The sequence below is a fragment of the Zonotrichia leucophrys genome, chromosome 5 (assembly GCF_028769735.1).
Source record: "Zonotrichia leucophrys gambelii isolate GWCS_2022_RI chromosome 5, RI_Zleu_2.0, whole genome shotgun sequence".
NCBI lineage: Eukaryota > Metazoa > Chordata > Aves > Passeriformes > Passerellidae > Zonotrichia > Zonotrichia leucophrys.
Window position 1 is genome coordinate 31604911 of NC_088175.1, and position 27679 is coordinate 31632589.

The 27679-nt window shown below is 39.9% G+C and overlaps 1 protein-coding gene across 1 annotated transcript; it reads left to right on the forward strand.

Annotated features, from left to right (window-relative positions):
* Positions 1-203: 203 nt before the first annotated feature.
* Positions 204-26933, forward strand: EHD4 (EH domain containing 4). The gene is made up of 6 exons (XM_064714600.1): positions 204-479; positions 8141-8317; positions 12561-12658; positions 16650-17062; positions 19867-20031; positions 22481-26933. Exons 1-6 carry the CDS (start codon positions 244-246, stop codon positions 23015-23017), a joined length of 1626 nt encoding a protein of 541 aa, XP_064570670.1. The 5' UTR covers positions 204-243; the 3' UTR covers positions 23018-26933.
* Positions 26934-27679: the final 746 nt, after the last annotated feature.

Sequence of the window (27679 nt, forward strand, 5' to 3'; positions counted from 1 at the left end):
TGAAAAATCATCGGATTCGATAAAAACCCCAGACGACCTTCCCTTTCAGCAGAGCCCCAAACCCTGCCAGGGTCGTGCCGCAGGGCGCGGGGCCCCGCCCGGCCCGGCCGCTGAGTGGAGCGCGGCAGCGCTGCCGGCACCGCCTCTCGCCGGGGCCGGGCGGGTCCGCGGCGGCGGCGGCTGCGTGTGCGGGAGGCGCGGCGGCAGCGGCAGCAGCGGCGGGACGGCAGCGGCAGCGGCGCGATGTTCAGCTGGCTGGGGAAGCAGGGCGGCGGGCGGGAGCGCGGCGGCGGCGCCGACCTGGTGCAGACGGTGACCGGAGGGCTGCGGGACCTCTACCTCCGCAAGCTGCTGCCGCTGGAGGAGCACTACCGCTTCCATGAATTCCACTCGCCCGCCCTGGAGGAGGCCGACTTCGAGAACAAGCCCATGGTGCTGCTGGTGGGGCAGTACAGCACCGGCAAGACCACCTTCATCCGGTAGGTGACCCCCGGCGTGCGCGGCCCTGCCCGGCCAGCGCCCCCGCCGCCCGCTCGGCCATCCTGGCTCGGCTCCTGCCCGGCACGGTGCTGCCTGCCGTAAATCCCTCCCACGCCCTGTGCGAGCCGGGCCGGGCAGCGCCGTGCCCTGACAGGCGGCGGGGCTGGAGCCGCGACCCTGCCGGCGAGCGGGGCTTGCCCAGAGCCTCCGAGCTGTGCCGAGGGTGTGCCGCTCCCCGCCCTGGCACACGCTCTGCAGCTCGCCGCTTGCTTCCCGTTCAGGAATATTATCTCCATTTCATGTTCTGCTGAGAAAGTGTAACCCCGTTGTCTACTTCCTCTTAGTTCTTGTAATCCCCAAATTGTTTCAAAGGAAAACCAAGGGCTTCGTGTTAAAACGGTGTGACTGCATCGGCCATGGGGAATCAGTTCATCTTATCTCCTCCCCTTTCTTTCCCAAAAGTAGCTTAATGCACAGATCAGATGTCATCATAGAAGATTAAGGCGACAAGAGTTTTGGGCAAAAAACCACGTGGTATCTGGAAAGTCTTCCCTTCCATGTGTGTTCATTTTGATCAATTACATTGAAGAAGCAGTATCACTACTAAGGCACCTTAACATTGTTGTTCCTGTTGTAGTATTTTCTGTCTTTCCTATATTCCTTATTTCTAAGTTTCCGGTAACTAATTTTTAGGAAAAATTCTAAGTTTCTGGTAACTAACTTTAAGCTGAAGCATATCTTGGGTAAGCACAATGCTATCAATCTATAAATATTTTGCATATTTTTGTCCCTCCCACATGCCCCTTACAAATCAATCTAATGATTTGCCCAACTCTGCAAGAGACACTGAGGAGTCACTTGGTTCACATTTTGACCTGCTTCTATCTGAAGTTCATTGTAGTCTTTCTGTAAAATTTACAAATATTTATCTTTCAGTTCCAAGGATTACAGGCAGCCTTTCCACAACGCTGTTTTCTTTTTGCAGTGCAAAATACCTACCTCCCTCTCCCCTGAAGATCGATGTTTACCTTTAATCACCTGAGAGCTTTTCAGATGTTTGCAGAACTAATCATGTGTCTTTTCAGATTTTACAGCTAGTTAATTGAAAGCTTGAAGTCAAACATGGTTTCTTTACTGATTATTACTGAACTCCCACAAATACATAAAAGAGGTGTTGCTCAGAGGAATATTTTTTAAATAGAAATATGGCTGTAATTGAAAGAAAAGAAACTTAGTTTCACGATCTCCGCAGACAGTCACAAGGTGGTGAGTGGGGGGAGGGGGTTTTGATCTGGATTTTGCCAACGTTTCTCTAGGTACGTTAATTCATTTTCTTCTTTAAAATTACAGTCGCCTTGTTAGTCTGTATATATTTCCTGATAAGTGTTATTACTTGGCTTATGGACAAGAGATGGGGAGAGCACAGGTAATATAGAGGCAGGCAAAATGGTCAGAAATATGTCCATACCAGAACTTGTTCTGTCAGCAGCATTGTTCTGTTATTTGCAATTCATAGAAAACTCTGGGTCTCCCCTCCTGTAAGAGTCTGCCTTGGTTCAGAACACAGGTTCTGGATTTAGGGATATTCAGCTTTTCTGTCCTTTATAGCTGCCCATATTTGACTGAAGTACAAGTCAGTACTGTGCTTAGGAACATTAGTGTTCCTTACAGTGCCTTAGGTGTATTTTTGCTACTGTTGCTTTGTGAGTAACTTATCACTTTAACAATAAAATGCTGAGCAAAAAGGTTGATTGATACTAATATACAGCCTGAATGAGAAAGGACCTATACTTTATTACAGCTCTTACCAGCTTTTTTAAGCGTCTGTCGGTGCCAGATGAAGATGCCTAGACAATTTTGACAGAGACGAAGTTTTCAAAGATGGTTTCTCATATGTTTTGTTAAAATACTTGACTTGATGCAAGATGTGGCTTCTACTGTGATGTGCCCTTCTTTTTATCCTCTTACCCCTTTCTGCTGTGCCCATTTTAGGAAGCTTGCAGAGCAGTTTAATCTTGTACAAGGTATTGGAGAAGACAGGCATTGACTACAGAGGCCAAATCTGTAGCAGAATATCTTCTATTGCTTCTAAAGGCTCTCACTGTGATCAACATTGCTTACCTCAGTGTTTTCTATAGCATAGATAATAGCTGGCTAAATCAGCATTAAAAAATGCTCCACTGAATATGGGCAGCCACTTCGACAATAGTGTCACAGCGACTGCTACTCAAAATCCAATTTTGAGGAGAAAAAGAAGGGCAAAAAAAGAGAAGTTCTTGTATGCTGTGTGCAAGACTTAGAAGAAGATCTGGAAAAATATTATAGTGTCCAGGTCATCCAGAAATAAATTCATCCTCTGGTAGCCTGAATCTCCCATGGAAAAATGTCATACCCTCTCAAGATTGTTATAATCCTGTATTTGTTCTAGATTTTTTTTCTTAGGATGAAGTAACACTGTAGGGGACTTATTCCTCCAAACCTTTTAATAAGAAAACATTATTTTAAATTTTAAATAAATAATTAGAAACTGCCTTTTGTTCACATTTCTTGACTTCAGAGTCAGGAGGACATATTAGGTCTACTGAAGTGTTTACTGTTTGGTTTATGTGTGAACATAATAATTATGTTTAGTTGTCAGATATTTATTTGGGATTTACTTTGATTGAGACATTATCGTGAGAACTTCACATTTTCATACCTCTGACACATCCCCATCCACCCAGTTCCTTCCACTAAGTCTTTATGGAAAACACTGATGTACCAGTGACTGAATGTCCCTGGGGATTAAGATATGGAAACAAACACTTGCAGATTTCTAACAGCTCTTGTGTTTTTTCACTCCGTGCTGTTTATCCGCTTTGGCACTCGGAACAATGCAGTGAAACCAGTCAGTTTTGCTGTCTAAGGTGTAGTGTGGTGATAGTTTTATTCACTTATTTGACACTGCTGACAATTCAAACAAATACATCCGAATGTTAACGCTTGTCCAGTTGTGTTTAATGAAGTGGGAGTATGGTGAGAGTCAATTGTTATCTTACATGTGAGCTGGTCGACCTTGCAGTTTCTGTAGTTGTCTCAATTTCTCGTGCCTCTTTTAGGAAAAAAGGTGGGGACAGGAGAGGAGAATTGTACTGTATGAAAAAGAGATAGGAGGTAGTCAATGCAAATAGGTAGCTTCTTTCATTCTGTTTTAGAAGTGTAGGAGACTGATTTTTTTTTTAAAGAACTTATCAACATGAGACAAACCAGAAGTAAATTCCTCAGATTGCCAAGCTGTGCTTTTACTTTGCTCACAGGTATTACTCAGAGGTTAAAAATTGTAAACTTCCTGCTATTTAACTCAGCCAGAGCTGACTTTTGTGAAAGCACCCTTTTGTATGCATAATGTCTGGAGTCTGCAAGTAGTGTGCAGCTGCATCTATTTATTTGGGGGTGAAGTGGGAGGAAGGTCCCTCTTAATTTCTTTGGGTGAAGGCTGTAACTTTTTCACTATCTCTACATGAAAGCTTTGGATTATTTAGAGCAGAATTCTTACACTAAAACAAACATCTAGTTTTGCTGTGTTAATAAAAACCCTGAATACTTGGTGCAGTATGTAGTATGGAGGTGAGCAGCCGTATAAAGGAGCCACGAGTTTATCTCCCAGTGTATCACAGAGTATCCCTGTTCAGTGCTGCTTTGTCCAGCTCACTTGCTTTTAAGCATTAGTGTGGCCTAGCTAATACATTTAGACTTCAGATGATAATGGGTATCTGCAACTGTGAGTAATCTTTTCTATCTCTGGGAACTTCGGAAGCTAGTTCTCCATAGTCTGGCTATCCATCTTGCAGAGGAACCTAGATGAATGTTTATTGGCAAAGCTGAAAGGTTATAGCCCAGGTGAAAACAGAGAAGAATCAACAGGATGTCTGTTGTTTGATCTAGACTGTCTTTGGGGCATTGGCTATTTTTAAGCATTCTTCCTGTGAACCTTTTTGAACTTCTTCTCTGCTGAAAATTCCTGAGAAGAGCATGTAGTTGCAGATGCTGAAAATCCAGGTATTTTCCTGTGCTAATGAAGCATTAGGTACAGAAACATTGACAGCTTTTCAGTTTACAGAAGACTGCTCTTAGCTTTTGTGTGGGTGGGTAAAACTGTTCTTTCTCACTGAGAAGAGTCATAGATTGTGTTGTGGCTTTGCCCACCCCACAGCTCCAGCCTCGGCCGAGCACCACACAGCCACTCACACCCTGCACTGTGGGATGTGGGGAGAATCAGAATGGTAAAACTGAGAAAACTCATGGCTTGAGATAAAGACAGTTCAGTAGGTACAGTAAAAGAATCACAGGCAAGGCAAAGCAAGGAATTCATTCACTGCTTTCCATGGGCAGGCAGATATTCAGGTATTCCCAGGAAAGCAGGGTTCTATCATACATAGCAGTGACTTGGGAAGAGAAAATGCTATCATTCCAAGTGTCTCCTTCTTCCCCTAGCTTTATATGCTAAGCACGATGCCATATGGTACAGGACATCCCTTGGGTCAGCTGGGATCAGCTGTCCCAGCTGTGTCCCCTCTTAACCCTTTGTTCACAGGGTGGGGTGAGAAGCAGAAAAGGCCTTGATTCTTAAGGCCTTGAGTGTGAGTGCTGCTCAGCAGTAATGAAGATATCCCTGTATTGTCAACACTTTTCAGCACATATCCAGAACACAGCCACATAGTAGTTATTGTCCCAGCCAAACCCATCACACTTGAGCACACCCAGTGCTCAAGAAGAGGCTTATTTTAGTCTGTACTAATTCTTGATGTGCAATTGTGAGCCAATCTTAATGGAAAATACCTGTGATGCAAAGTGATTTCTGCATCTGTTAATAGTTGTACCAGGCAGAGCATTGTGACTGTTGGGTGGGGCTTGGTATTTGGAAGGAGGTCTTGCCTTCCTGGATTGTTATCACTATAAAAGTCTGGTTTTTTTAAAGCTGCCTTTATGACATTAACTTGAGAGTATCAATGCAGTTCAGTAGCACTTTATTCTGGTTTAGTCATTTCAATAAAGTGCTAATCGGAATTTGCACTATCACGTTCAGAGCAGCAGAAAGAGATGTTGGAAATCATGAAAGATACTCCATACTTGTAACTCTTTAAAGCTGCTACAGATTCATGAACAGGCCATGAAATTATTTTTTAGGCACCTAAAAGACTGTCACCACTGAATTTCCACAATCATGCCATAATTTATGAGCTTTCAATAGATGGCAATTATCCTGTTACCCTGGAGGTGTCTGCTGCTGCATTTAGATCCCACCATGTAGTTTGCCTTGACCTGGGATGTGGGACTTCACTCCTGTGCATTTAATTCAATATATGTTCTTTACTGCGGCTCTTGGAGCATCTTCTGATGTATGTTGTCTGTCACCTTATGAGTTGCTGCCTCTGTGAGTAGAAGCCTGGGAATGACAATTTGTATCTATAGAGGAGCTTATTTACAGAGCTCTCTCTTAGAGACTCTTTGCCTTGTAAAAGAAGGGAAATGAGGAAAAGCAGTGTTTGAAATAGAACATTTTATTGTGGCAAGTTAAAAACTTCTTTTTAGAAGACGAAAGTAGAATTGATCTTTCAAAATCAAAGCCATGGATAATGCCAAACTGGAAATTTTTAGTGGCTCTTGTGAGTTAGCCTTGGCACGCTGTTTTAGAGAACTCTGGTGTGCAATGATGTTCTGTAAAGAGCTGGGAACACACTTTGGCATTTCATGTGTTCAGCTGTTTGCCAGAACACTTGAAAACCCTGGATTTCCAAGAGGGCTTCAACTGGTGAGCAATGAAAGGAGTTTTGTCTTCATTTAATTCAGATAATTTAATGATTTAATTTGTACAGTGAGGGATCTGCTGCATTTTACAAACCTGTGTGGGCAGAGAGGTTTGAGTGTTGTTTCATTTGCTTTTGGAGAGGGATCAGTTTTATTTCCCTGTTACTGTGCATTAGGTACAGCTTATTCTAGAGATAAAACAGATTGTCATGTTCTGGCATGATTGTTCCTATGTTCCTCCTCTTATGTTCCTCCTTCCTCACAAGTTTTAGTATTGGTATTTTTTTAATTTCTTTTTTTGGAAGCAGAAAACTACAGGAAATCTCATATAAGTAACTGTTCCATGCTCCCTGATCATAGGCTGAGCGAATTGGAGCCAATTTGCTAAGGCTCGTGGAAAACAGTCTTTGAAATATGTAACATATATTTAGTTTCTTAAATTCAGCTTCTGTGCACTGATCTATAAAGTTTGTGAATGCTTGGGTACTTAGTTTGAAAACAGAGATTGTTCAGCAAGTATAGATACTATGTAAAATGTTTTTTGCAGCAAAAGCAAACAGCAAGTGCCCTCAAATCAGTATTGATTTAGGAAGCTATAGCAGAATAGACGTAGCACTGTTGGATTAAGTCCAGAATAAACCATTATTAAAAGAGCAGCAGTAATATAGATGCACTAAAGTGTAACTAGTGCTGTCACTGCATGCAGGACCACCCCCTGTGACTTAAGAAAAATTCTCATGTAAATCCAGTTTTGATTATGTAAATAGTTAAAATATACTTGATTAAAATTGTGGTGTTTTGGGTTTTTTATAGGAACTGCAGGGTGACATTGAAAATGTTTTGTTTTAGCCTGGAGCGCCAAGATGGTGCTGTTGTGCCTGTGGACAATAACACTCTTGCTGTAAAGTTAAGCAGAGCTGTCTGTGTCTCTGTGAAGGATGGCAGCTGTCATAGAATGTGTGCTAGAGAGAGGTTTGCTCAAAGGACTTGGCGCTGCTTTTACTTCTTTGCACTTGCCATCCATGAAGGGATGCAGACAGGCATTTTATGTAAATAAATGCCCTGGTTCCATTAAGTTTTATTACTTAAATATACACTAAATTAATTTCAGACCTTGTTGTCTGGAAAGTCAAGGCCCTCTGAGTTTGTGCCGTATCTTCTGTCAGTGGACTACTCAAAGGGAAGTGCAGGATGGTTTCTGGTGGTAGAGCACTGCCTGACTTGGTGCCTTTTGGAAGTACTTTAGTGTAGGCCTAAATTTCTGCAGATCTGACGTAGTTAACAATTAAGTTTTGATGTGCAGATCAAAAGAAAGAAAAAAATTCCTCATTCCCAAAGAGATAAAATTTTATTGTCTCATAGTGGTTCTCTTTGCCTCTGATAGGATGAGTTAAAGTTCGTGAGATCACACCAAGTTGATTAAAGGGTTGGATCTGTCAAACTGAATCTGCTCACTTGCAGCTGCAAACCATTCCCTTTTTGTACCAGCAGCACTGGTTTGGGCTTAGAAACACTCAGAAAAGCAGCCATGTGTTTTAGTGTAACTTGCTGCACTCAGATCTTTGGTAGGAAGCATCCACTTAAATCCCTGCAGTTTAGGGAGTGCTTTCCACAATATTTGTAAAGGGATTTACTTTATCCTTTTACCTAGATGTTGTGAAAAACGAAGTCAGTTCTCTTCCTCCTTCTCCAGTTAACAGAAATAATGAAATAAAGGAAAAATATAATCTTAATCTTATAGAATATGCATATCCTTGGGAATTTTCAAGCAAATTTGCTTTTGCCATGGATCCCAATCATTCATTCTTTTGGAATATTTAAGTACAAATATAGCAATTGTGTATAAATACATTTATGTGTTATTTACCTCCAGATACCTGCTTGAGCAAGACTTTCCAGGCATGAGGATTGGTCCAGAGCCTACCACAGATTCCTTTATTGCTGTAATGTATGGAGAAACAGAGGGAAATGTTCCTGGAAATGCCCTGGTTGTTGATCCTAAGAAGCCATTTCGGAAACTCGGCCGCTTTGGAAATGCTTTCCTGAACAGGTGAGATCATCTTGCTTTCTGTCTTCTGATGATTGCATTTAAATTTTGGCACGTTCTGTTTTGAACAACATGGAATAAATATAGAAGTACAAGCAGGAATGGTGGCAGTTCAGGTGAATTAAATGAAAAAAGGCAGTACTAGGTAGGGTGACATTATGACAGAGATATTCAGTCATCTGAATAATAAATAGTTGTTAAAACCAGTTCACAGAAAACTGTAGAAATTATCCACTGGTGACTTGTTTGTGACTCCAGGTGGAACTCAGGATAAGTTTATGCAAAAATTCTACTCAATAAAACTGATAGGTTAGTACTATTTTTTAAACTACCATTCAAAAAACAAGAGAAACAATTATTTTCCCTTTGGTGCTGTCTTGTTCCTTTCCACTGATTTCACTGGATATCTTGGTATAGATATTTGAAATTATTAATTGCTGGGATATATAAAAAGAGATACTAGAAGGAAAAGATTTGAATGTATCCCATGGATAAAATAAAAGCTCAAGCTGTTAAGTGTTTTATATTAGCTGCCTGGGTGTTCAGGTAGTTCCACAGATTAGGGAGCTAGTGTCAGTTTTTGCTGTGTATTTGTAAAAAGGGAAGAGTTGTTCAGGGGCTGTGAACATTTTGATAGTAAACTTAAGTAGCGTGCTGAATATTTTCAGTTGAAAGTTAGTTACTAACAACTCTATTCTTATTGTCTGAGCAATCTCCCTGTTTTCTTCCTGTATTTGATGGTTGCTTGACATGGAGGCCTCACTTTGCAAGCCAATTAATCTAAATTGGTTCTTTTTAACAATACAATTTCCTGTTTGGCTGATAAATATTGGCATGCGTGTTAAAAGTTCATCATGTACAATTTTATCTGTTGCTGTGCTTATTCAAAGAAGAAAGTTTATAGCTGCTTACAGTTGGCTTGGCTATCGCTTTGCAGAGATAAGAATATGTGCTGTGGGAGACTGTAGTCAAGTCCCATTTTAAATAACAATTTTGAGATTATTGGTTAAATTCTGTCTTCCAGATCACCATTCTGTTTCTCCCTTTCCTCACCATCGTGCTGCCTCTACAAAAAATTAATATGCTTATAATAAAAATTATATAAATTGTATTTTGCATAATATTTATTATTTGCACAGAACATTTAATAATGGTATGTGTTTGTTTGGATAAGTGGCGATGCAATTTTTTGCCTAAATCATCTAACTAGTTGTGTCAGGTTCCGACTGTTATGCAAGCAAGATTATTGGCTAGCTAAAAAGATGTACTTTCAAAGTAACTGACCAAATTGCTCCAGTTCTTTTGGTGACTGTGATATTGTTGTATTGAAGTGCTGTGGGCACCCTTATCTTCACCAACAGTCACTCTTACTCGTTAGCTATTCAGCAGAGATCTGGGTGCTTATCTTTCCCTAGCATTTTTCAACACTTACCAACTCATTTCTCTTTATGACTTAGATAAAATTGTCTTGGGCTTCAGTATCTTTGAGTTCCTCCCAGGTTACCTGTAATCATAGTACACATTTTACTTTGCCTTCTCTTATTTGCCATGCTGACAGTTCTTTTTATCCAATATTACATTTTTCATACCTGCCTCAATAGACTTCTCTCTGCTTCCTCCTCCACTGTGTCCCATTTTATTTTTTAAATAGTTTCCCAATCCTGAAGTTTTGTTTTATGGAGGAACTTAAGGCTATGAACACTTGAACTATGAAGTTGAGTATCTTTTTCATCCAAGTCTAACAATCCAAATGACAGGAAGCAGGGACTGAGGTAATGGAAAAAATGAAGCAAACAAGAACACGGTATCACAATCAAGGCTTGTACTTAGTAATTAGCTGCATTAATTTATTATGTTACCTTGCTTTTGTTCTTTTTCCATGACCCCTTCTAATTGCCCCCTGTATCCCATTGATTATGGGAGGTGTTCCTCTATTAAACTCTTACTTATCCTGTATACTTTTAAGAAAAGTTGGGGAGGAAACTGAAGGTGTGGACCTAGGACCTAGTGTGTCCTTGGATGCTGGTGAGGGAAGAATACTGCATTATACAGTAATTTACATGCAGAAAACCATGTAAATAAATTAGTGCTGCTGGGAAGAAATGCATGGTCCTAGTCTATTTTCATGTGTCATAAGAAATTACAGTCATTCATACAACTGGTTCTGTAACACTTTTTAAAAAAATCTCTCATTCAGGTGGATAGCATGTAGTTCTGTTTTTTGTGATGTAGCACTTACTTGACCTGTATGAAGTGGTATGTTAAGAAATAGGTCTCGATGTTGAAAAGAGATATTCAATATCCACTATCATTACAGTTGTCTAAAATACTAGTTTGAGGCAAGATTTTTAACCCATCTTTCATCTTTATCTTATGGACATATTCTAAAAGCTAAAAAGCAGTTAATTCTGAGCTCATGCTTCTATTTCCTGTGTGTTTACCCATATGTTTACTTATCTCCTCCCATTGCCACTAGTGACTGCTGCAAAGAAGGCAGTGTCTGCATTTCTGAGGCCTGTAATTCTCTATTTTATCGCATGGTCTTTTCCAGCTGTCCCAGTTTGGGTGGTGCCTGAGTCAAGACACTGCTGTATTGTTCAGCTGGGCATAACAGTGCCTTTCTTCCCATAAGATAGGTCTAGAAACATCTTGGTGATACTGAACAAACACTGGGCTTTCTAAGGTTGGATGAGAGTGATAAGAAAAAATCTACATGGAAAGTCAGTCTTCAAATATATATGAAAGCTACTTTATGCTGTAGTAATGTATGTATTTTTGTAATGGTTCACATGATTAAATGTGTTTTCTTTGTCACTTATGCACATCCATTATGCTTCCACGTAATGTGTTTGCTTTGACATAGCACTGCCTTTAGGTTTTGGCAAGTTCAAATAATGTAATTTATGTTTACATACCCTCAGGTTCTGTCAGGCTTGGATGGCTGCTGTTTCCTTATGCCCTTTTGGGTTTCAGGGTGAGGTGCAGGTGATGCTGTCATTTCTGTTTTATCCAAGAAGGCACACTGTGTGCTTTTGTTGAAGGTTCATTGCTACAAGGTCTCTTGCAGAACAAGGTGAAGTGAGGTGTTAGGACTTCTTTTCTTCTCAATTTCCTTTGAATAATTTGCATTATATAAAATACCATCTAGACTTTGATATAGTTTACATTTTGTATCTGATGCTTGACTGGTTGAACTCTTCCTAACTCAGATCATCCAAGGCCTTAAAGGTCTTGTTTAACCTCAGCACAGCTACAGTTTCCTGTCTGTGATACCCTGTTTTTTGAGGCACTGTGCTTTGTGAAAACATAGGTTGACATATGGCAGCCCCATCTTGGAGCCTGAGGCTGCAGCTTAACCCTGTGTGGGGCAGCCTTGCAGGAGGAGGCTGGGTTATGTGCTCATTTGAATCTTCAACTGCTCCCTGATAAGAAGATTAAACTCTTATGCAAATCTCTTAAAGGCAGGTTATGATGAAGGGCAGTGAAGTTCTTCAGTCATTAACTGTCACAGAAGCATCATTGTAGCTTGCGAGTAACACACCAAGTGTTCTGCACTGCTCTGAGTCCTTGTCAATTATTTATTCTTCTGTAATACCACCATTGAATTTGCCTCTCGTTGCAGAGGCAGGCGGTTATTGTTTAGAGCATACAGTGTGTAATTTGAGCTCCTGCTTCTGGCAGTGTGATAGTTTTGGCTGGGTTTGTGGGAGGAATACTGGTGTTTTTCACTGGTGCTCCAGCCGAGGAGAGTGGTGGGTTAGGGAGTAGGGATCACTCGAACACTGCTAAATCAGGCAAGAGGGAGATGTGGCAGGAACTGGACCATAAACATATTGTCAGTATGGCTTTCTGCTTCCTCCCTTTCTTGGTCTTTAAGTCTGGGCATAAGCTGGAGTACATGAAGAATTTTCTCTTGTGTGTACTAATTTTGGTCCTAGCAAAATGGGTTTGATGCAATCTTTTTGATGTTGCATTTTCAACCCAAGTTGTCAGCTCTTGCAAAATTTGAAGTCTTATCAGCACTTAGATGTATGGTTTTATAAGGTTTCCCTGTGGGGTTTTTTTGAGAAGCTCTCTTCATAATTTTTGTTAAACACGAAACATAGCAGTTTGCCAGGATTCAGAAACTGTTTTGAGTCTCACTTGAGTCTTTCTAAAATCAGATATGTAATGGGGAGCTCTCAAGCAACAATCTGTATGTGAGCTAGAGCTATTGTTAATGGGCTTTTTCCCTGCTTTCCTGCAGGTTCATGTGTTCTCAGCTACCCAACGAGGTCCTGAAGAGCATCAGTATCATTGACAGCCCTGGCATTCTCTCTGGAGAGAAGCAGCGCATCAGCAGAGGTGAGTTGCAGAGCTTTATAGGCACCAAGCTCACTGAATGTTTTCTGCTCTACTGGACAAATCAGCATCCTGATCTCTGGGAAGCCTGTTTTAGTGGTACTGTATGTACTTTTGTACTGCAAGCCCATATTTTAAGGCTGGATGCAGCTTTGGAATTTTTTCTCTTGAAAGCTGGTGGGGGTTGGTATTTCTGTCATCCTGCTGCTATGGCTGCAAATGGCTACAGTTGCATGGTCTGTTGACTAATTAGTGCTCTATCACTCCCGAGAAAGAGCCTTATTTTGATAATTTTAATTGCTTTCCATGAAGTATTAATGACTCTTATATATATTATTGAAGTTCATGAATGAAGAAATGTTTCATAATAGCTGTAGGTTGGTCATGTCTGAAAAATTCAGGGATGGGGCCATAAATAAGGTGGGTTTTTGTGAGCACACCTGCTAGAGCTGCTTCTTAAGGTTGCTCAGTCATGCCATAATATAATACAGTCAAAGAGGAAGTTAAATGGTAGAAGGAGAAAGAGCAAATGAGAGTATTTTTAATAATACGAAAATTCTGCAGAGAGCTGAGCACTGTTTATCAACTGAGCACTGTTTTAAACATTAGCCTGTCTTGAGAAAGTATTTAAACAGAACAGCATAATGTAAACAACTTTCTTCCTTGCATTCTTCAGCTGCATTTGCTGAAGCATGTTGCTTTTCTGTGGAGTTGTAAATGGGAGTGATGCAGGGTGTGGCTTATGCTGCCCTCTGTTTTCAGGCCGTTGCTTAAGAAATGGAAACTTGTGTTTCGTGTCTCTGTCAGAGGAAATAAACAATTCTTTACCATATCACACCTGGAATTTTTTGAGGAAATCATGGTACAAGCACAATATATGTTAGCTATGCAACAGTAGTCTTGTCTTTATAATAAATTGATAGAATAAGGGACTAATTTCTTAGGAATATAATCTAAATTATGCTTACCTAATAAACTGGTCTACCAGATGCTTCTGGATTCTTTATTCAGTGATGTTTTGTCCTCTTTATTACTCATAGTCATGGCTTTCCTATATGTGATGTGTTGGTGAAATAGTAGAGATGAACAGCATGAGAGCACTACATCTCTGCAGGCAAAGACTTGAATGTTGTGAAACCAGAAATAAAACAAATACTGCATGTTGGCACTCATATTTTGGACAAAAGCTTGAGAGTATGACTAATGATCTTTAATCCTGAAAAAATCTTCTGATAAAATGTCCACAAAATATCCAGATCCCAGTTTACACAGTCTGATAAAATCAGCAATGGTCTGCTTTTCCATTGCAGGTTCCAGCTCCCTTTTTCCTCCTCAAGTTAAAACTGACCCCTTCTTTGCTTGTTAAATCAAGAGAAAATTATATGTGGCAGCATCTGTTGCCACTTTCATAATAGTATGGAAGGGAACATGAAATAAGCAGAAAACTAGAGTATTACATTAATATACCACTGAAAAAGTGAACAATTGTTAACCAAATTCAAGACCATTAGGTAATGCTCAGACTTCCGAGTGCAGGACAGAGTTGTGTTTCTCTCCACATTATGTTTCACTGGTAGTCCTGTTTTGCCTGAAGGACCATGACTCTTCACTACCATCTAGAATTGCTCCTGGGATTTAACAAAACATGGCTCTTGTTCCCTTGTTGTTCAGAAACTCCTTGTCAGGATGGTATGTGCCTTATCAATTGTTACAGCCTAGCTTGGCCTGCCTTTGATATGATAGACTTCCACCTAATTTGACATAGTTCAGTGATTACCTCAAACCCTTACCTGTTTCACAGGCTTTAATTTGATTAATTTTTTTACATGTGATTAAGATTGTTTTTAATGTGTCCCTTGTCATAGTTCTCTTATCAAAGTGTAGTTCTCCTGTATGCCGTTAGTTTCAATCATGTTTAAAGTGTCGTTGTACCAAATATGAGGTTTTGGGAGTTGGCTTTAGAGCACTGTTCTCTGTGTCCCAGGCTTTGAGTGCAGGTTAAATAAAGGTTTCGTACACTTAGGCATCACCATTCAAGGAGTTATTTACAAGTGCCTCTGCATTTATTGCATGCACATACTCTGTGCTATCATGATCAGAAATTCCTACACTCAGCCTTGGCTGAAATACTGCATAGTCAGATACATTTCCTGTAAATGGCTTTTGGACTGCTTATGCAGTTTGCATATAGATGGTTTTGTGGGGCACAGACTTGACTTGTCCTGTGATGCTGCAAATAGCAAGGTTTGTCTGACCTGGTTCTTGAAGGAGTCAGTCTGACTTAGACGTATTTATGCTATAGGTCTAACTTAGCACATTTTGAAGTTTGAGTTGCTTTGATGACTTTCTAAATTATTGTGTGTAAATGTAAGCAGGATTGTACAAGGTGTTTTCTGCTACCCCTGAATGTGTCTGTCAGAGAGGGTTCTGCTTTCTAGAAGTTTACCTTCTGTCTAACATTGGTAAGCTACAGCTTTTCTTATTTAAAATGTTTGATGGAAGACTGACATTACAGGGCCTCAGTGTAAGACCATGTCTCTTTGCTGTTGGTGGTTTTTTCCCATCTCACAAGCTGCATCTTAACTATTTACCTACGAACGAATGTAACATCTGTACAATATTAAAATCTGACAGGTATCACTAGGAGTAAGTTGAAGCCTTCAGAGTCCAAGAGAGGACTCAAATAGTAGCTTTCATTTTAACATGCAGGAAAACAGCAAAGGGACTAAGTAAAATTTGAGGACATGCACTATTTCCCAGCATGCTCTATTTTTAACTCTGGAAAGCATCCAGGATGAGGGAGCTTATTTCTTGAAGGGTCAAAAATATACACAGAGGGCAACATGTAAAGATGTCTCAAGACACAGCTTTCCCGCTCCTGTTGTCGGCAGGAGGGTGTGCCAGAAGCTTCCTGCCTGTCAGTTCAGGGCCAGTGTAAGTGGCTGGAGGAGAATGTGCAGATGTCTGCCAGCATTGTCCCCTGGGCAGACAATGCCCGTCCCTGTGCTGCTTCTGCAGCATCACTGGTGATGTTCACGCCCTTGCAGACAGAAATGTCTGCGTGGGCTGCAGGATTGGGAAAAATGAGTGTCTGGCAGGATGTAGGGAGGAGCCCCTTTAGGAAGGGAGGGGGTGTTTCGTTCATGACTGAGTGGTGTGAGGACAAGTGTTTCAAAGACTATGGGGAAAGAGTTCAGGGGAAAATGGATATTGTTTTTTTTTAAAAAGCAAAAGGCTCCCAGTACATACTTAGCTGTTCCTTACTCATACTAGATGAGTCACATCCATGCCGAACCCAGACCCTCATCACCAGTGGTGACTCTGCGGATTAGATGTGTCACTTCTGAGTAAGGAGTTCCTGAATACTGTTTGTTGTAAGGATTAGGTACCAGCTGAACCTGTAAAAGTATTTAGACAGGTGCTATGAATAGGCTTTCCTTTAGAATGTGATAAAGCTTGTTTCAGGTGATGAGGAAGGTCACTGCTTGTATTCTGTAACCTGTCATGTCCTCAAAGCCATCAGCAATGTACTCACATTACTTGTAAATTGTACTTTTTAGTCTGCTGTGGCAAAAATAACAGCAAGTGTTGCAAGGTAAGGAGAGATCATTTTCCTTGCTAATTCAGACAAGCAGTGCTAATAAAGTGATCAATATTGCAGTGATGAAGAGAGATTGTGATTAGACCCCCACAGCCCTACTTAGCTTTGGTGCTGTGCTGGAACCAGACTCCTGGAAAGAGGCAAATGTGGGTGTGAGACAGAAAAAAGGGCAGTGATAAAAACAGAAGGCGTTAATAGTGAGACTGGACCAAGGAAATGCAGGATACAGTTGTCATGACCTCACTGCCCAAACATACTGTCCTCTTGACTGATAAATCTCCTTTTTGCCCCCAGGCAGAGGCTGTTACCCTCTTGTTCTCTGTCCCCAGGCCTACACTCTCCAAAACTCACTTTTCTGAATGGTTAGACTGTAACAACATGTTCTTCCTTCAGGCTACGACTTCTGCCAAGTCCTCCAGTGGTTTGCTGAGAGGGTTGACCGAATCATCCTGCTTTTTGATGCCCACAAGCTGGATATATCTGATGAGTTTTCAGAGGCCATTAAGTCATTCCGGGGCCAGGATGACAAGATCCGAGTGGTGCTCAACAAGGCTGACCAAGTGGACACCCAGCAGCTGATGAGGGTCTATGGTGCTCTCATGTGGTCCCTGGGGAAGGTGATCGACACGCCAGAGGTGCTGCGGGTCTACATCGGCTCCTTCTGGGCCCATCCTCTCCGAAACACAGACAACCGGAGACTCTTTGAAGCCGAGGCACAGGATCTTTTCAAGGATATCCAGAGTCTCCCACAGAAGGCTGCTGTGAGGAAGCTCAATGATCTCATTAAAAGGGCAAGACTTGCAAAGGTAAGAAGAGAAGAAAACAGAATTGAATGAGCCTTCTCTGCTGCTCCCAGTGTGTCCTTTCTCAACCTTGCCAATTTTTCTCCTGCTATAAAGTATGTCTTTTTAGGGCAGTTTTTAATCTGGGATTGAATTGTCACTTTTTCAAGGAAAAGATAGTCACTTGAGGAGAAAGCTATTGGTAGAAGACAGGATCTCTAATTTCCTGTGCAGTTATCAAATCAAATGCATTTTCCTTGAAATATATTTTAATGTGAACTGCTAATCAGAAATGAAGAGGACTTGCAAATCCATCAGTATAGTTGTTTGGGGATGTGTACCACTTCCTGTGTTGGCTTATTTAAATTTCTGAATAGGAAGATAGACTTTCAGGAGTTTTTGATGGGGTTATTTTTGGGGGTTGGAGGGGGGAATGAGGGAGGGATGTTGGTTTGGGGGGGTTTTGCAGCCTGAGCTTTAGGGCACCCTGTAGAAGTTGCTTCTTTGAAAATTCCATTTAAAATCACAATGATGTTGGGTTAAAAGTTGCTCTGATCCCAGACCAACCTCGGATCCAGTCTGTTTTGTAAATGTTGGCAGCATTTTGTTTTCATTTGTTACAATCATTTTGGCATTTAAGGAGGGTCAGTTGAGTAATTTCTACATATTTCTATGAAATGTAAAATAAAAATTTATAAAGGTAAACACAGTACACAGTGGTCTTAGGGATATGTTAGACAGTCCCGGAAGGGGAATAAACTGTTTATGTGCAGGAAAGCAGCAGTGTAATCCAGTGGCATTTTTCTGCCTTTCAAACTGCTCTCAAAGTATTGACAGTCAAAAATAGCTTTTTACAGTGTTGAGTGTGGGGTTTCTTTTACCTTATTTCTGTGCTACCCTCTTCTTAATGTTTTCTAAAGCATTTACAGTAAATTTAAACAAAAGCAAACTCTTAACAGGCTGTCAGATTTAGGCATTAGACTTTTTTTTTTTCCTTCCCCAAGTCCTGTGACTCACTATCCCGTTTTGGAGATGGGGACTGTTCTTATCTACAAGAAACACATGTGCATACTGGCAGACCTTAGGCCACTTAGAATACACATGTGAAACTGTTGGTGCGTATGAATTATAAACATATTTTTCTGAGTTTGATAGAAATATTTTTTTAGATATAAGATCCAAAAAATTGCTCACAATTATTTGTAAACTCTCTTAAAAATACCCTTACTGAATCCATTCTGTAGTTCCGGAGAAATACTTACATCTGTACTCTTAAAAAATTTCATGGGTTTATGCTTCTTTATGCTGGAGTTTTTTTCTCCTCTATAGAAATGTACATTTATTTGCCATTAAAATGCATATGCTCTTTTTGGATATAGGGAAGTGTTGTGTGAAATTTGTGAACTTAAGATGTGCACATAAAAACTGGCTACATAATTTTTCTTTTAAAAGCAAATTTTTTTTTCTGTTTCTTCCTAAACAAGTAAGGAAATGAATGGGCAATTGCCATGTGCAGATTGTGTAAGGTTTGTGTAAAATGCTATAATACACACATTCTGTCATGGTTTGGTAGGTATTAAGTATTACACTTACACAACACTGAAGCAATCACTTGTTTTACTGATGCTTTTTAATGGTAATTTGTCTTCCCCCAGTCTCCAAAATTTCACCTGTTTATTGCTCAACAGTTTGATAGACATACATAATTTTTAACTCTTTTTTTTCTTCTGTGTGTGTGAAAATTATAACTTACTTCTGATTTGTGGACAGCTACATTCTTTTAAAATGAACAAGGACCAGATGTAAAGACATCCTGTAGTGGGGCCATTTGGCTGCTGTGGTCCTGCAGCGATCAGAGCTTAGGGCAGCATTACTTCTAAAAGAAGGCTTTGCCCTGCTGCCTTCCCTCTTTTGTGCAAAATGAGTATCAATGTCCACACAATGAGCTGGATAGGTGAGCTCACCTCAGTCAGGAATTGCAACCACTGTTTCTGTTCTGGAGCTGATCACTTGTTCTGTTGCCAAGCAGATCCTTTTGGTGGGGAAAGGTGGTGGGAGAAGAGATGAATGGTTTAGAATAGAGGCATAAGGAAGGTGGGCAGGATGGATATTTTGATGGCAATGCAAGAATCAATGCATTTAAAGACATCCTAGATTAGTCTTTAAATGTAAATGTAAGTCTTTAAATTTCCTTGTGAGCTGGAAAGGCTCTACTTCTCTCCCTAGGGCTTCACAAGGCAGTCATGGCTTGCTGCTCCTGTTGGAACTGGCTGCTCTGTCATCTGCATAGGTGGCTGCATAAATACAGACTATAGGTACTCACTTTTCTGTCAGTAAATAGGTAGGAATGCAATATCACTCCAAATAGATAGCTCTGCCACTTAGCATACTTGGATTGCTGGAGGAGTTATCCCATCGATACCCACAATGGCTGCTGTGGCAAATGAGCTACAAATCATACAGATGAACCAGTGTGGCTAGAGCTCTGTGTCAGGACGTGGGGTTTGTGGTCTTGCCTTTTCTCTTGCTGTTGGTACTCACAGAATGCTGTACCAAGCTTCTTCTTAAAAGAGCAAGTGTGCATCTGTATTTCCTTGAAATGTGTTTCCTTTCTCTCTGCCCCTCAAAGGAATGCTGAAAGCAGCAAAAGCTAATAATAACTAACAGGCAGCTAACTGTTCATGTAAACATGAAGTTCCAGAAACAGTAGTTGATAATATCTTTCCTTAGGGAAACATATTTCTGTTTCTTTTTATCACCTAGGTGAGGAAACCTACTGCTAAGTGTTGGTAAACACTAGTTTTGATTTCGGTTTTGCTTATTTTTAGGTTCATGCTTATATCATCAGCTATCTGAAAAAAGAGATGCCCTCTGTATTTGGGAAAGAGAATAAGAAGAAGGAACTGATCAACAAGTTGCCTGAGATCTACATTCAGCTGCAAAGGGAATACCATATTTCAGCGGGAGACTTCCCTGAAGTCAAGAAAATGCAGGTAAGATGGTAGATTACCATTCCACTGAAATAACTCTTAACTTTGTAGCAGGATTGCCAAAATTGAAAAGGTAGAACAGAGTATCTCAGTGTTACAGCTGAGGGTGTAGAGCAGTTGAAATGACAGTCATTTGACTGATACGACATTAGAGTGACTTGGAAGTGCTACAGACCAAAAAAGAATGGTAACTTGCTTAGTGTGCATTCACTGATACAGGACTACATAGAGACTATGAAAATAAGGAATAAAAAAATCTGACCTACTCTCCTTTTAGTCAGTACTTGGTCTCTCCTGGCAGGAAGTAACAAAGACTTTGTGCAAATAAAATGGCAGTGAACACTCACAGCTTAAGGGGCTTCTTTTGAATCCTAAATGTGGTTATATTTATCATTTTTGTGATAGCATCAAATATTTGTGTAGGTGAAGATATCATGAGTCATTAGTTCGTTTTCACTCTGCTCTGTTCCTGTTCTTACTGGTACTGTTTCCCAGTGACTAATAAAGGCAATGTATTACTTGAAAAGTCCAGCTAAAATCCTCTTGCTTCTGAAAACAGTCTTTGGCTTTTTTCTTGTCTATGAAGGAGAGAGAGAGAAGTTCTAGGTTTATGCTCTCAACTTATTTTTAAATACCTTTTGTCTCTTCCTCTTTTGGGTTTTCTGCAGTCTTTCAACCAATTTTCTGTCACTTTCTTGCCTATTTATTTTTGTTCTCTGATTCAAGATGAGTTAGAAAATATGCCAGGGAAAAACAGCTAGTGTCATGTTAGTAGTGATTTCAAGCATCAATTGGCATTTTTTATATCTCAGATCATAGACTTCTTAAATGGCCTTTGAATTAGAGGATAATTCAGCTTGAAAGCTGAAGAACAAGAGATCAGGAGCCTGCAGTTTGCTCTGACCATGGACTAGTCATGAGTGTGATGGAGGATGTTTTCCAGACGTGTCGTTCTGGCAGCACACGTGGTACACTTGCACAGCTATCATCAGGAGTGATGATTGGCTGATTATCTATACAAAGGCACACATTTCTTTCATAATCTAAAGTATTTAACCTGGGAATCAACTACTGGCATGAGATAGCAAATCACTGATGAAGCATAAGTTGTATTTTAGCTAAGTTTTCACAGGCAGGATTGATGGAAGCATTTCGTGAGTTAGGCTTTGAAAGGGGATCCTGTGGCAAAAGTTGACTCTTTCTCCCCTTGCTGCTTTTGCTTGTGATGCAGAGTGAGAGAATGAGAGATCTGAATATTGAAATAAAATTTGAATGAAACTCTGTCAGACTTAGAGTACATGTCAGTTAAGCCTGAGCAGCAGATGGCAGCAAATATTACAGGATACTGTGATACAAATGTCACAGTCACTTCTGCAATGAGGAGCAAAATTGTGTGAAAACAAAGTTGTGCCAAAACCAATAGCAAATTGATCTTTGATTCCTGGTACTTATTCCACTACATACATTTATTCTGATCATTTGCTGTCAGTCAGGTGATTGTGTATAAATGTCACCTGAACAGAGTTTTTGGTTGACTGTTTTTACCCTGTGCTCCAGGTTTCTTGGGTTCATGTCATGATCATTTTGATATGTATAGGAGCAGCTCCTTGAAGTGATAGATGGGATTGGTTAAAGCAATTTAACATCATTTTACAGAAGGTGGGAGGTGGTGGTGGTAGTGGTGATGTTTGAATTTTTTTAACCTTTTCCACTGTAACTTTCTCTTTGTGGCAAGCATTTTGCATGTAGAAAAAATGTAATAATTGCCTAAAGCATTTTTAATTTTCTGATGCTGTGGTGTAAAACATGCTCGGGCTTGTGTTGGAATAGTACATATTACCTAGGTAAACGTCTCACTGGTGTTGGGATGAAAACTCCACAAATTCTGCAGGGACTGACTTTGTGAGTTCTGGCAGCACAGCTATAAAACATTGCTGCTATCTCAACTCAGCTTTTCTTTATTAGTAAAGGACACCTTTTCCTGACCTAACTACAACCAAGAAATCTAATCTATAAAATCAGATCAGTCCTGCAAACATTTGATTTTATTTTTAACTCTGAACTCTTGCATAAGTGCTAGCAGGACTGAGGACTTACTTGCACGCTTTCTTTGATGTTTGGAAAAAAATCATCAAATGGAAAGTTGCTCGGTAACATTCATCAGCTGCTGTGGTGTTATCCGCTGCAGTTTGAAATTTGTATAAATGAACTCAATTTGAAATTTAATAAATGAACTCATACACTGTTGCAAAATTGTCTTAGTGTGTTTGATGAAATATATTGGTACATGTGTTTTGTTTCTCCATCAAGAGGAGTTTCAGCTATAGAAACAGCTTCAAAAGATACTTATTTTAATTGAATTATCACTTGACTATTTTAATTTTAAGCCCATTCTTTAAACTTTTCAATGTATTGGAATTGTTTTTAACTACTGTCACTGTATCATCCACAGGAGCAGTTGGAGAATTGTGATTTCACTAAGTTTCATTCTTTGAAGCCAAAGCTAATTGAAACTGTGGATAATATGCTGGCCAACAAAATTGCCTCCCTGATGAACCTAATCAGACAGGAAGAGAGCAACATGCCCACAGAGATGGTACACGGTGGAGCGTTCGATGGCACCATGGCCGGACCTTTTGGCCATGGATATGGGGAAGGTGCTAAGGAAGGAGCTGATGAAGAGGAGTGGGTTGTTGCCAAAGATAAACCTGCCTACGATGAGATTTTCTACACTCTGTCACCAATCAATGGCAAAATATCTGGGATTAGTGCAAAGAAGGAGATGGTGACTTCTAAACTACCCAATAGCGTCTTGGGGAAGATCTGGAAACTTGCAGACTGTGATGGTGATGGGATGTTGGATGACGAAGAGTTTGCATTAGCAAAACATCTCATCAAGATTAAACTGGATGGATATGAACTGCCTGGCACACTACCTTCCCACCTGGTGCCACCATCTCACAGGAAACCTTTCCAGACAGCAGAATGAACAATACAAGGAGAAGAGCAAGGATTTTGAAATTCCCACAGGAAATGTGTTGAAAATACCAAAATTTGAAGTTAAGCTTAGATCCTTAAACCTCACAGCACATTTCACACAAGCTACTGAAGTTATAAGCATGGCAGCAGGGAAACATTCGTGTTGCTGTCCCTGCTGACCTTCACTCAGACATGCTTATCACAAGTGCCTTATAATAGCTCTGTCATAAGGTGAAAACGTTTTTGTAGTCCTGTGTCCATGTCTTGCTGCCTTCACAACCGTAAAGCAGAAAAGACCACGCATAAAATTTGCTGACCTTCACCAAACCTAAATACTTATCAACCCTGTATCCACACTATCCTAAATAGCACACTGAAGCTCAAAATGTTAAATTCACCTGCATATACAAAGAATATTTAGATGCTAAAAATGTACTTAAGCCATTAAGTGGATGTAAGCATTTCTATAGTCTAAGAAAAGGCTGATATAAAAGGAAATCCTTTTCTTTCTTTTTATTGTGTAATTGGAATTAGAAAAAGATAGAATAATAATGAGGAGAGTCTTGTAAGTGCTCAGAATGTGAGCAAACCTGTTTTAAAACTTCAGATTCTATCTAGAACTGCAAAATAGTAAATTTTTTTTCGGTCTGTCATTGTGTCTTGTCTGAAGAGCAGCTTCTTCAGTTTTACACAGCACTATATAGTCAGTATTATCAATAGAAGAACTGAGATCTCCTTTGTTCCTCGTATTTAGAGTTTTCTTTGCAGTTTAAGCTTAGCTTCTCTGCAGACAATGAATTTCTGAATGGTTCAAAGTGATAGCAGAATGGTTTCTTAAGCTGAAAAAACCATGTTTGCATTGAACTTAAGCCTCACTTTCTGTTCAGAAAAGGTGTATTGCTCAAATTCAGCCTCCTCAAAGCACATCAAATTGTATCGGAATATTTTCATTGGTATTTAATTTCTATTTACAGCTAATTATACAGTTATGTCTGTTTATTTTTAAATACATAATATATTTAAGAGAAATTTTTAACTCTTTTGCCAACACGTAGCTGACAACCACAAAGAGAGATTCAATTCTCATGATAGCAGATTTGAAGGATGGGGAGGCAAACAGAAACTGTTACATTGACTGTAATAAGTGTAACTCATCCCTCCAAATATTACTCCTTTATTGAAAACAATCCATGAAAGGAATGGATGATTAATAAACATTTATTTTCCAACAACACACAATCAAAGTTGAACATACTCTCTGCTTACAACTGATTTTTATCAGTACCTTAAAAGAAGGCAAGTCTTCGGCCCTGTGAACTTGAGTCTTTCAGGGAGGGCCAGTTCTTTCCTAAAATCAAATTTGGCAGCCAGTTCTGGTCTATGTGTATGAGCAGGAATTGATTTGTATTCCATTTGTAATAGGAAAGATCCTACACATCAAAGGTACTGTAGTTTTGAGCACTTTCTTGTGAAGTCTCAATAAGTGGCAGCACCAATGCCTTCTGAGACACAGCAAGCCAAAAAGTGCTTTAACATCCTTGTGATAGGGGTGGGGAGGAAATAGTTTGGATATTGTCTCCCAGTTAAGGTTTTAGTCACACTTCCATGTTCAGTTTTGTGGGTGATCTAAGAAAAGCCTCAGCTTCTGTTTGCAAATCATGTATTTGTAGGTTGTTGGGTTTAATACTTCACATATTTCTGGACCTCTCATCTTTCTGTATCTGTTCTATTCTGAGGTGCAATTTCCATTAACTGTGTCAGGGCACTTGCAGGGGAAAACAATGATGCTATTTTAAGTAATGGCAGAACGCCACCTTTACCTCGCGAGGTTTCTGGGCCTGTATCAAGGATGTCCTGGCTTAGCTGAATTGTTCTGAGGACTTGATTTTTTTGGGTGTTTTGTTGTTTTGTTTTTTTTTTAATTCTTAGGTGTTTTTCCTATCATTCAAGCATACCGACTTTATTTCTGTTAGACCTAAATTAGGAGCCAAATTAACCTTAGTGCATCTCTGTGCACTTCAGTAGAGCTGTGAAACTTGACGCTGAGTCTACCTGTGTGACTGTACATCTGCAGAGTAACTATTTTCTATGTAATTTATTTTTGATTGAAAAAAAAGTAGTCTGTAGACATTGCTGGTGTTGAAAAAAAAAAAGGCTGCAGAAGTAGTAAGGTGTGTATGTTTGTGGGTAGTGTCTGCAGTCATTACCACTTCAATACACTACTGACCAATTTAGTACTAGTGACTAGTTTAATCAGGACAGCCACCAGGAGAAAGAATGCAAGCTTGTGTATTGTGACTCTTGGAGTGTAGGCAAAACTGAGAGGATCTGGGAAGCTGCTGATTTTCCCACTCTGCCTTACCTTGCTTTGCAGCAGCACAGGGCTGCAGCAGGGGACTCCTGCTTGAGTTCCCACCACATGCAGCTTCCAGGGGTGATGCTCCAGACATATTGGAGCCATGTGATCCCATGCCATTTGAAATATCCTCCTTCAGTGAGAAGAGCAGGGTAGTTTCAGTAGTTTTATTCTATTTTTCTAGTTTTGTTGGTAGTAAAATGGAGAACACAGCTTTTTCCTCGATCTCTGTGACAATATGCTAGCTTGATCTTAAGGTAGACAAATTGAAATACATCCTTTTGATAAGTTAAAAAATTTTGCCTAGATGGGGTTGTAGTATTTAGCTTTGTGTTCCTGTAGAATTTGGAAGATGAATGCATGAAGCATGTATAGGAGTAGACGTGGATTTTCTCTGGCTGTCTGGAGAAATAGGAGTGTTTCATGGTTGGCATCCACAGCTACATAAGTCTATTTCTAGGTATGTATTACCTAGGTACTACATAAATCTAGGTGTGTGGTAGAGTGAACTTAGATGATAGGAATAAAATACATTTCATGGGAACTTCAAACAGCAGTTTCTTGCACAACTAAACTGATGGAGTAGCTTGCTGTTGCTCAGGGGAGGGGTTTTCTTCTCTCTGCAAGCCTGTTCAGTTAAACCAGCCACACACAAGCGTTTGGGTAATGTTCTGTGGAGTTAGTGAATCCGTGTGTTAGAAGCATGGGAAGTGAGCAGGATTGCCTTCTCTCAGGATTGTTAGTATGCTCTAAGTGGTTATTTTAACAGCAGTGTGAGGTAATCTCTGGTGTTCAGTTTGTTGCTAATGTCTACTGAAGAAAGGTGAAGATGTTCAGTTGGTTGGATATTTTATGCCTAGGATTTTAATAATGTTTTCTGCAAGATCATTCAAAGCTGTCTGTAATTCATCCTGTGAAATCTGTGCCCACTGATGTAGCCTACTGTCTTAAACTAAAAGAGAAACTGCTGCTTTTACCCTTTCTCTAATTATTCCACAACACAGTATCAATTTACATTAATTTTTAAATCAGGATGAGGTCCCTTTTGTTAATTAGGTGTGGTGTGGATTTGTGTGGAACCTGGTCTCAAAGCAGCAGGTATGTGGTCCCTGGCTTTCAATATTGTTTATTGCCAGCACTTGAAATGCACCCTCTTTTTCTTTCCATCACTTTCTTCCCTTCACAATATGCACTCATTTTAGTGGCTCTTTAAATTGTTGGATCTCAAGCAGAGTTTGAAGTGTATGGTTTGATGGATATGTGTAACTTAGCACTGAGGAATGATCATGAACTTCATTTTCTATTTCACATGCTCACCTTTTCTAATATTTTTGTTAAACACTGTTTTCACTTAAAAGGCACTATGATTTTTGAGGAAAGGCTTGATCTGTGCAGTGTGCTTCAGTTTGTCCAATTAGGCAAACAAAGTTGTAAGTTCATTATTGTTGCACTTTTATTACACAGTAAATTCTTTGCAGATACTGTAATATATTTTAATATGCTTTGTAATCATTTTTAGAAAGCGGTGATAAAAATTGCTGATTTAATAAACTAATATTGAACTACCTGAGATTCTGGTTTGTATGTTTCTTTCTGGAAGATAATCTTTCAGTGACTCATATTTTGTAATCCTGCTACTTAAGGCTCATAGGCAGAGTAGCTATTTGGCAAGCTGCTGATTTTCCCACCTCAGTTTATGTATCCATAATAGGTTCTGGCTATTTCTTTTCTGTGCCCTTGAACTTGTTACTGAAATTACTGCTTGTGCCACGGCTTGGTTCCAGAATTAAATTTATCCGTAAAGAATTAAAAAAACTCCCACAAACCTCCAGCACCTCTCTGTAAGTAGCATGTTATAGCAGAATGTAATTTTGGAACTTCCTAATGTCTAAATGTGGAAGTACTCCAAAGTCCAAGTGTGGAACATAAATCTAAAACTTCCTGTGTGGATTGAAGCTTTGAAACTTGATCTGAGAGGTGGCATTTTAACTTCAGTGGGGGTACTAAGCTTGAAAAGTAAGAGTAGATTGAAAAACAGCTTAGCAAAAAGCACTTTGATGTGTTTGTCCCAAAAAATCCGAAGACATCTTCCACATCATGCTGCCTACTCCTTGAGAATAACCAATGGCATAAATAAAACATTGATTGTAACATTGTGCTGAAATTAATCCTCCGGCCCTTTCTTTCTCCTCTATGCACACATCTTTCTTAAGGCATTTCCAGAGATATGTCTGTGCCATCAGGACGCTAGAGTTTAGCCATAGCCTCTAAGTGGTCAGATTTCAGCTGCTGTGGAGTTCCAATGTAGCAGTGCTG